At 37.1% G+C, this 9,389-nt stretch overlaps 1 protein-coding gene across 2 annotated transcripts; it reads left to right on the top strand.

Annotated features, from left to right (window-relative positions):
- Window positions 1–4,057: 4,057 nt before the first annotated feature.
- LOC106878427 (uncharacterized) lies at window positions 4,058–8,859 on the top strand. Of its 2 annotated transcripts, none has more exons than XM_014927636.2 (2): window positions 4,058–4,131; window positions 7,254–8,859. In XM_014927636.2, the coding sequence occupies exon 2, from the start codon at window positions 8,399–8,401 to the stop codon at window positions 8,816–8,818; it is 420 nt and encodes a 139-aa protein (XP_014783122.1). In that variant the 5' UTR covers window positions 4,058–4,131; window positions 7,254–8,398; the 3' UTR covers window positions 8,819–8,859. The 2 variants fall into 2 exon arrangements, with proteins under 2 accessions (XP_014783122.1, XP_014783121.1); XM_014927635.2 differs by lacking the exon at window positions 4,058–4,131 and adding an exon at window positions 5,112–5,291.
- Window positions 8,860–9,389: the final 530 nt, after the last annotated feature.

The raw sequence follows: 9,389 nt of genomic DNA, 5'->3' as shown, positions 1-9,389 counted from the left end.
CCAAGACATGTCTAAGATAGCTCTTAACATTTGGGTGTAAGTTCCATCTAATAATAATAATCAAGGTACTGCTGACCCACAGCAATGAAGAGAACAACAAATTATTGTTTGAATGTTATATTAAGAGTGAGCCAGACAAACGAGGCTACAAAAAAAGGTTATAAGGGCTCTACAAAAACATAGTACCAGCATGATGAGCTGAAGGATGTGAGTAAACATGATTAGCTGATTAGATCAGACAAATTAAGATCAAGAAGTGAATAGAAAAGAATGAACAAGAGGAAATTACAATGGTATGGTAGCACAAAAGGAACTGCAGGTGAGTACGGTTTCAGAAAAAAATACTTGTTGAACAAGAGAAACAACAGAGCTTGGACATGGAAGGAGGAAATGTGCCAGCTATAGAAGATGGTTCAGACTGGAAAGTCACCCAAAGAAATTACCTCAGAAGTAGCTACTCTCCAGGACAGAATTCTGGAAGTGATGTTCTTTGAAGAAAAAAAGATTGCCATCATTGAAGTTATGTGATAGAGCAAAGTTAAGATCAGAAGTCAGGAAAGCAAATGAAGTTGTTATGAGAATCCCAATTAGGATATCATAGAGTTAAATTCTTTGATGTATGCCTTTGTTTATGTTATCACAAAGAAGATAAGGATGTTTAGAAAGATGAAAGAACAAGAGAAGAAAAGAACCATTCTGGAGAAGGAGAAAAAAAGGAAGCATTGATACATGGCAAAAGGATTTAAGCAAGATCAAGGAAGTAACGAGAGGAAATATGAACCTCAACCAAAGTGAACAGACCAACATGAATAGGAAATACCACCTGGAGGAAAATAACACTTTGTGTCATATGTTAATGCAAAAGATCAAACAAGGTGAAATTAAGATCAAAATATATGAAGAAAGGGTACCTACAGTTCAAACAAAGTCAACTGTTCATAACAAATCAGGAACTGTTCTATAAGACTCTTGATGGAGGAAATAGGGAAGAAGCAGAGTTACCTGATCCTACAGAAGCAACATCATTTTGGAGCAAGACCTGATCAGAGGAAGTTAAACACAAGTGGTTGCCCTGGCTTCAAGAAGTGGAAGAAGAATTCAGTAACACAGAGGTACATGCGGACATTACCAACAGGTTGGTAGATTACAAGGAGTTGGTTTAGATGAGAAGCTTGAAGGTAGCTGACCTGGTCCCTGGTTCAGGGTTTTTATTCAGGGAATTGACAAATGTTTATTCTAAGCAACAAGATACTGCATTGGATGAGAGGTATGAGCACATGATGACACTAGATACCCTGCTTCAGGCTATGCTTGATCCAGACTGTAGTTCAGTCAGAGAGATGAGTTGTGGAAAAGTGAATCTGACATGGCGAACACACCTGTTTACCATCAAGGAAGTACTGGAGATGTTGCAGCCTTAATGCATGTCTGCACATAATAAGCAACAGCATGCCCAAACCTCCATACAGCAGATGTTGACAGTAAATGAACTGTCTGAACAGGAGATGCGCTTCCTCTTGATCCATTTCTGAGTAAGATTGGCTAACCTTTTTGTAATATCACCCCAGTTGTTATCCACCTGAAAATTAGGACTAAACCAGACCCAAAGCAATTTAACCAGTCTGTCAATCCAGCACCCAACAAAGCTGTTGAGAGACATGGCTCTACTTCTCCAGATGCTGAGTTGCAGGCCCTCTGACTTTTCCTGGTTAATTTTTTCTCCTGTCACCACTCCATACTCCTTTAGAGTGATGTCAATTACCTTGGTGTCATCCAGATAGACCGATACAGCTCTTCCATATTGTAGTTTATGCAAGATGCTCTTCAAAACCTCTAACTTCTGCAGTAGTGGCACTACCTCCAGCACACACAGAAGAGGTAAGAGGGAGCAATCTTGACAGATCAAGCACATGATGCTGATTGATTCTGATATACTGCCATTTACTCTAACCACTGAGCAGATGTTGCTGTACATTGCAGCAATCTAACCTCTGAAGATGGGACCAGAACCGACCACCATGAGGAGAGATGTCAAGTATTGATGGTCAATTCTATCAAAAGCTTCCAACTGATCTAAATCGATCCAGGCCCTATCTGTTTGTGGTGGTGCATGTTTGTTCCTTACCAACTAGATTATCAATGACAGGCACCAACCTCTTAGCTTACACTTTGGCCCAAATCTTCAATTCTGCATTTAGCAGAGTTACAAGCCTGAACTTGTTAAAATCATCCTCCATTGTTTGGGCCCTTTCTCAACAGCAGCACCGCATCTCTTTTCATAAGACCAGGGATTTTCCTGTCATTCTACCAGTTGCAGTAGACGTCTGCCAAGAGGCCCCTGAACAAGTAAGTCTGACATATGAAGATAAAATTCATAGAATTTGTCCATCAATTTGAAGTGATGCAGTCAGCCATCACTTCATGTAATTCATTAGCTGTTAATGGCCTTTTACAGAATGTCACATCTCTTGCCAAGAGCCACAGCAGGTTGTCAAGGTAGAGAGTAAAGTCCATCTCCATCAACAACCTGCCAACAGACAAAGTGCCACTGAAAATCTACACACACATCTGCTTGGCATCAAGTAGTCCAGCTTCCTCCTGTTCTGTCAAAGACTGAATTGAGGATTAGTTGCCACATTGCATCTCTGCTATTCAGACCCATCAAATAGCTTTCATTCTCTCATGAGTAATAGCACATGCTGTAGCTCTGACAACACAACCTTCATGTTTTGCATTGAAGAATTGGTTGATACCGGGTGATCAAGATAAAGCCTAGGCACTTCATATAGTGTGTAAAATATGTGATAAAACACTGAGACAACTGTTTCAAGTACTTAAGCAGAAAGTTTCCAGCTTTGTCATGTGAGAAAATTAAGGTTGGTGTGGCTGGCATTCCACAAATTAGGTGGCTTTTGTAGGACGAGCAGGTTTTTGGAGACCATGTCTGGTGTTAAAAAAGACACATAGAATGCTTTTGCTGCAGTTGTGTCTGATTTCCTGGGAAACAGGAAGTGTAATGGGTACCTTCTACATGTCACCAGCATGGGTTCTTCTTACGTGTCATTGGCTGGCATGGGTGCCTCTTACAGTAGCTGTTACATGTCACCAGCATTGGCCACAACTACAATTTCACTTGGCTTGACGAGTCTTCTCAAGCACAGCAAATCACCAAAGGTCATAATCACTTGTCATTGCTTCCATGAGACCCCACCTTGTCCCATGTCTTCCTTGGCCTACCTCTTCCATAAGTTAGAGATCAGCACTTCTTTACACAGCTGTCCTCATCCATATGCATCATATGACCATACCAGCACAGATGTCTATCTTGCACATTACATCTGATGCCTCTTATGCTCAGTTTTTCTCTCAAGATGCTTACACTCAGTTATACATGCACACTGACATTGCACATCTAGCAGAGAATACTAAATTCATTTCTTTTAAACCTTCACATATCCTCTGCCATCACAGGCTCTGTTTCACTGCTGTGTAGCATGGCTGTTCACACACATCATACAATCTGCCTTTCACTCTCAAGGAGAGACCCTTTGTTACCAACAAGGATAGAAGCTCTCTGAACTTTGCCCAGCCCATTCTTATTCTAGCAGCTACACTCTCAGAGAATCCTCTCAATTGCTGACTTGGTCACCTAGGTAATGAAAGCTATTAACTACTTTTTGGTATCCTCACTGGTATTTGATAGAGTTTCTTTTCTATATATTTCTAATTTTTACTATACCTGTGCATCTGCCATGCACATACAAAAACAATTTTCTATGTTAACCTTCCTCTGATATTGCTGCTTCTCTTATATGCCCTTAGCTTGCACTGGGTACACCTTATGGAGTTTTTACCTATGCCTTTTCAACATATCAAGTAGGGTAATCTACCAGAAGAGATTTATGATTTGTCAGCTTTCCTACTAAGACTTTGGATTTTGATTCCAAGCCTTGCTTCCACTCCTGAAATTTTTTCTCTATCAATAAAATATTAAAAGCAGCTGACCAGCCTTATTACATACAGACAAACAATAGAATTGAGCTTATTCGGAGAGTAAGTAGGAGAAAAAAAAAGAAATTGACATGATACAAAACTGACTAGTTTTGAAAACTGTTCCCATGTAGTGAAAAGGTAAATATGTCTACTCTAACTCTCTAAAAGTTCAGAATCTTTTTTAGGAAACGAAAGGATGCACATTGTACATAAAAATGGATTAGGTTATAAGAGTTTTTCACATCAACACCTATACCTATAATGGCAAACATTTAGTTGAAAGTTGTCCCAGTTTAATACTTATAATTTGTAATTCCTAATTTGAGCCTAAAGAATTATGGCGAATCTGTGTGTGGACATCGCTCGATATTTGTAAACTTGTGTCATCGTCATACAATAGGTGTAAACATGTGAGGGAAAGGCCACGGAAAATCCGCATCAAAGAATTTCGTCTGACACATGCAAGCATGGAAAGTGAACTTTAAAGTAAAGCTGAAGATAACACACACACACAAATATATCATTATCATCATCATCATCACGCAAACACATATGTATGTATGTATGCATGCATGTATGTCTGTCTGTCTGTCTGTATGTCTGTATGTATGTATGTATGCATGCATGCATGTACATACATGGTTATCCAAAGGCAGAAATTAAGAGCACACTCAATATAATAGAGTGGGTATAATTTAAATACAAAATTATGAATTAATTTCGAATTTCGTATTCAAATTATATGTATGTATAAATACACGCATGCATATTTTTTTTTCGCATGCATACGCACAAACATACATGATACTTCAACCAAACAATCTATTTTTCATTCTCCTCTGCCGCCACTCATTCTTCGTCATATAATATATAATAGAAAATAATAATAAAACAATACAAATACAAGGTAATCGATAAATTAGAAGATAAATAATTATTTTATTCAAAATATTTTAATAATAAAAATAATAACCTTTAAAACACTACTCTACATTTCGACAACATCAAAGACAATGGACATTCAGGGGAAAAGATTTGTGCGCGTTGTAAGAGGCCTCAGCATATCTCTGTACGTGAGATGCGTGAGTGTGTATGTGTGTGTGTATTTGTGTGTGTATGTGTGTGATGTGCATGTGTATATATGTACATACATAAACAAGTGTGCTTACGAATGTGTAAGTGGTCGAGTAGTGTAGAGTAGAAGTAGAGATTGCAAAACAACAACGTCACTCTACACGTGTTATTGATTTAAATATATTTATGTAGAACTCTCACTTGAGAAATTATCACACCAAATGGTAAGATACTTTACAACTTTCACAATAATTATGTATTCAACATCAACAATACACTTGTACCTTTTATTTCTCTTGTTTTCACACAACCCTTACAACTTCCTCCTCTCTTTCTCCTACACCGATTATATTATTTCACTCTTGTTTTTTTTTAATTGTTTATAATGGTGTTAGGGTGTTTCTAGTGGCATTGGAGTATATATAGTGTCTTCGAGTGCTTAAACTGATATTAGATCATTGAAAGTGGTAGTGTTGTTTAGTTCCAAGTCAGTCGTGATCAAACTGACCTATAATTAATAGTTTTCCAGCCATGACCATCACATCTTCTTTTAGTGTCCCCGAGCCACATTATCCAAAGTGTCTTATTTTTTAAGAGAGAAGAGTGTTGTTAGCGACTGATTTTACTGATGTTTCTAGCAGGTCGAGCGATCACATACGGGCTCTGTTACTAGCTTTCTTCAGCTGCTTTTTATGTTGTTTATCCTTGTTTCTTGTTTTGGACTGGATGAAGGGGCTATTCCTATAGCCATCGAACGATCAATGGGTTAATAATCCTTTTCCCAGTATTTATAGTGATACTGACATGTTTCTGGTACTGTTTGAGTGATGGTGTTAGTATTAAAGTGTTTATTGCGACATTGGAGGTTTCTAATGATGTTGGAGTGTCTCTAGTGATGTTGGAGTGTTTCTAGTCATGTTTTGAGTGTTTCTGGCGATGTTTGAGTGTCTCTGGTGATGTTGGAATGTTTCTTGTGAGGTTGCAGTGTCTCTAGTGATGATGGACTGTTTCTGGTTATCTTGGGGTGCTTTGAAGTGTTTCTGGTGATGTTAGAGTGTCTCAGGTGAGATTGGAGTGTTTCTGGTGATGTTGGTGTGTCTCTGGTAAAGTTGGAGTGTTTCTGGTGATAATGGAGTATTTCTGGTAAGGTTGGAGTGTCTTTGGTGAAGTTGCAGTGGTTTTGTGATAATGGAGTGTTTCTGGTGAGGTTGGATTGTCCCTGGGGATATTGGAGTGTCTCTGGTGATGTTGGAGTGTTTCTAGTGATAATGAAATGTTTCTGATGGTAATTGAGTGTTTCTGGTGATAAGGGAGTGTTTCTGATGATAATTGAGTGTCTCTGGTGAGGTTGGGGTGTTTCTGGTGATAATCTGGTGATGCTGGAATGTTTCTAGGGGGGTTTGAGTATCTCTTGTGAAGCTGGAGTTTTTATGCTGAGGTTGGAATGTCTCTGGTGAGGATGGACTGTCTCTGGAGATGATGAAATGTTTTCAGTGAGGTCGGAGTGTTTCTGGTGATGTTGGAGTGCTTCTGGTAACATTGAACTGTTTTAAATTTGGTGGTGATAAGATGTTTGTAGTGTTGTTGGTAATAATATATCAGTTTAGTGGAGGTTGTTGTAGTAGGTGGAGTACTAGTTATAGTGCAGTAGTAATATAGGTAGAAGATATGGTAGAAGTTGCATTTCATTAATGAGTCTAACTAGAATAGTGGCAAAAGTATGGTGGTAATATTTTGGTGTAGTGTTTGTCACAGCGATGATAATAGTTGAAAGATGATAAGATTTTATGTGGATTCATTATGTCTATAAATTCAGGTGAGGTACAGGCCAAGCAACAACTATATCTTTCCTATGAGCACAGCATTGGATATAGTGGAATTTGAATCTAAGAGAGGAGAAAGTCTGCAAAGATGGTAAAGTTTTTTCACATAAGCACAAAGCCTCAGGTTTCTCTAATTGAGTGAGGGATGAGAGATTATGGTGTACATTCTGTGCTAAATGTGTCTGAGGAAATAGAACTAGTGAGGTAATGAGACAGTAAAAGCCAGACAAGGAGGGTAAAAGGTAGAAATGAATTGTTTGAGAGAGAGAGAGATGGTGGGAGAGATGTTATATATTGCTGGTGTTGACTTTATTGTTTACTAACTACAGTGTTTCCTTTTTTTCCCTAATATTTCAACTATAGGCCCATGATGTGACAACAACAGACACAACGATCATTGCTTCTCTTCCATTTCTGAAAAAGAAGAACTGGCGGAAGAAAGATGTTTTTTTAACTCACTGCAACTAATATCATTACCACGGTTGATTTTAAAGAATCTTATCTCAACCCGCCCATCCCATGATTCCATACTATACTGTATTATTTAAACTTTCCAGAAACATCTTTCAAACCAATTGCCAATGTTTAGCGTCTTCCACTGTAAGACAATTGCTTTTGTTGTTATTACTGTGAGACATCCAAAAAAACTATCAATGCATAACCAACAAGTTCTGCGTTTTTGTCCCTTAAACATATTCACCACAACTCCAATATGAAATGACTAGAAACAATGACAGATCAGCAGTTTTGTTTTGTGTATCCCATTCATGTTTCATTTGATTTCTTTCTACATCGAAGACTTTTCTTTTTGATAAAGAAAACAAAATTCTTTTAATTTTAACCTGCCTGAGAATCTGATGAAGTTAATCCATCAATAAGAAGAAACGAACAAAATAGCATAACCATTTCATCCAAACCATTGAAAACTGAAACCTATACTTTTAAACGAGACTGATATCATTTCAAGAAGTCTTAAGACATTTGTCTTTAAAGATTGAATTTTGTAGATCTGCTAGAATCAAATATATCAGAAATATAATCAAACATGTTTGCTAAGAAAACTATCTCAGTCACTATGCAGTCTGATATTTTATAAACTTTACAAATATAATATATTTTTATCATCTGAAAACTTCACAAATTTCATAAAACTCTCAAAAAAATTTGTATAGAATGAATTTTTAAATATTTCTTCATCATCAATATTGACATTGTACTTAAAATCCTGAGTGATTTATGTTCTACAACAGTATCTCAGATCCTCAGCCATTCTGACATTCTTCAATACTTCAAATTTTCACCCAAAATATGATATTTTTTATCATTTCAGCAGTATCTCTGTACTGCTAATATTTTACCATATTACTAACTACCTCAACATTTGAAATTTCAAGCCACTTCATCTGTCACTACCTCAGTATCTTAATCTCTATTTCATTAGATTTACTGTCATTTGGTACAGAGATTCTCAACCATTTCACTAGATATAGTCTAAATCCTCAAGCGTTATGCCTGACTATAAAGATCAAGATATGAGCAAGTCTCTTAATGGCAAAGATGATTTGTTTCCACCAAGTCGATTCGATGAATTGATGGTGGCATTTACAGAACTTGATGATGAACAAAGTGGATACTGTGATATGGACACAATGATGTACATTTTAAGGAATTTCAGAAGTGGTCTGAAAGAGTGGGAACTTCCTGTTGTCCGTTCTCTCCTCAAGGCTTATGTTGATGATCAGGATAGAGTTGTATATCTGGATATATGTCCATTGCTTACACAACTCTTGAACAAAAGACTTTGGGAAGGGGGCAGTTATCTTGCCACTCCTGAACGTAATAAGAAACCTGAGAATGAGAAAAAAGATGCAAAGGAATCATCACAAACTAAAGAGACAGTTCCATCGAAGAAAAATGCTATTTTGTAAAATGTAATTTTAAATAAATTCACTAACTTACTACTAATGTATATCATTTGTTGCTCTTGCTCTTGTATATATGGTACTAATTAGCAGTGATATAATACCTTAACTGGGTACCGTGGCACCAGTATTGCATTTACTGTATTTGTATTTTAGCTACAGGGGTTGGACAAAATAATGGAAACATCTTAAAATTTCAAACAAATTAATTTTAATATGGGGTAGGACTGCCTTTGACAGTAATTACAGCTTGAATACTTCGAGGTATGGACTTGTACAAAGTTTGAATTGTTTCCAAAGGAATTTTTGTCCATTCTTCAGTTAAAACAGTCTCCATTTCTTGTAGTGATGATGTTTTTCTAAAAAGCACCATAAATGTTCAATAATATTGAGATCTGGGGACTGTGGTGGCCAGATAAGATGTTCAACTTCACTAGAATGTTCCTTGTGCCATTCAGTAACAACTTTAGCTGGTGCATTATCATCCTGAAAGATTGCATTTCCCTCCGGAAACAGTTCCGCAACCATAGGATGAATTTGATCAGATAAAATGTTTAAATAGTCTTGACTATTAATT

Source organism: Octopus bimaculoides, chromosome 20, assembly GCF_001194135.2.
Source record: "Octopus bimaculoides isolate UCB-OBI-ISO-001 chromosome 20, ASM119413v2, whole genome shotgun sequence".
NCBI classification, from domain to species: domain Eukaryota; kingdom Metazoa; phylum Mollusca; class Cephalopoda; order Octopoda; family Octopodidae; genus Octopus; species Octopus bimaculoides.
The sequence above is the reverse complement of the archived record's forward strand: the minus strand, read 5'-3'. Positions and strand labels throughout refer to the sequence as shown.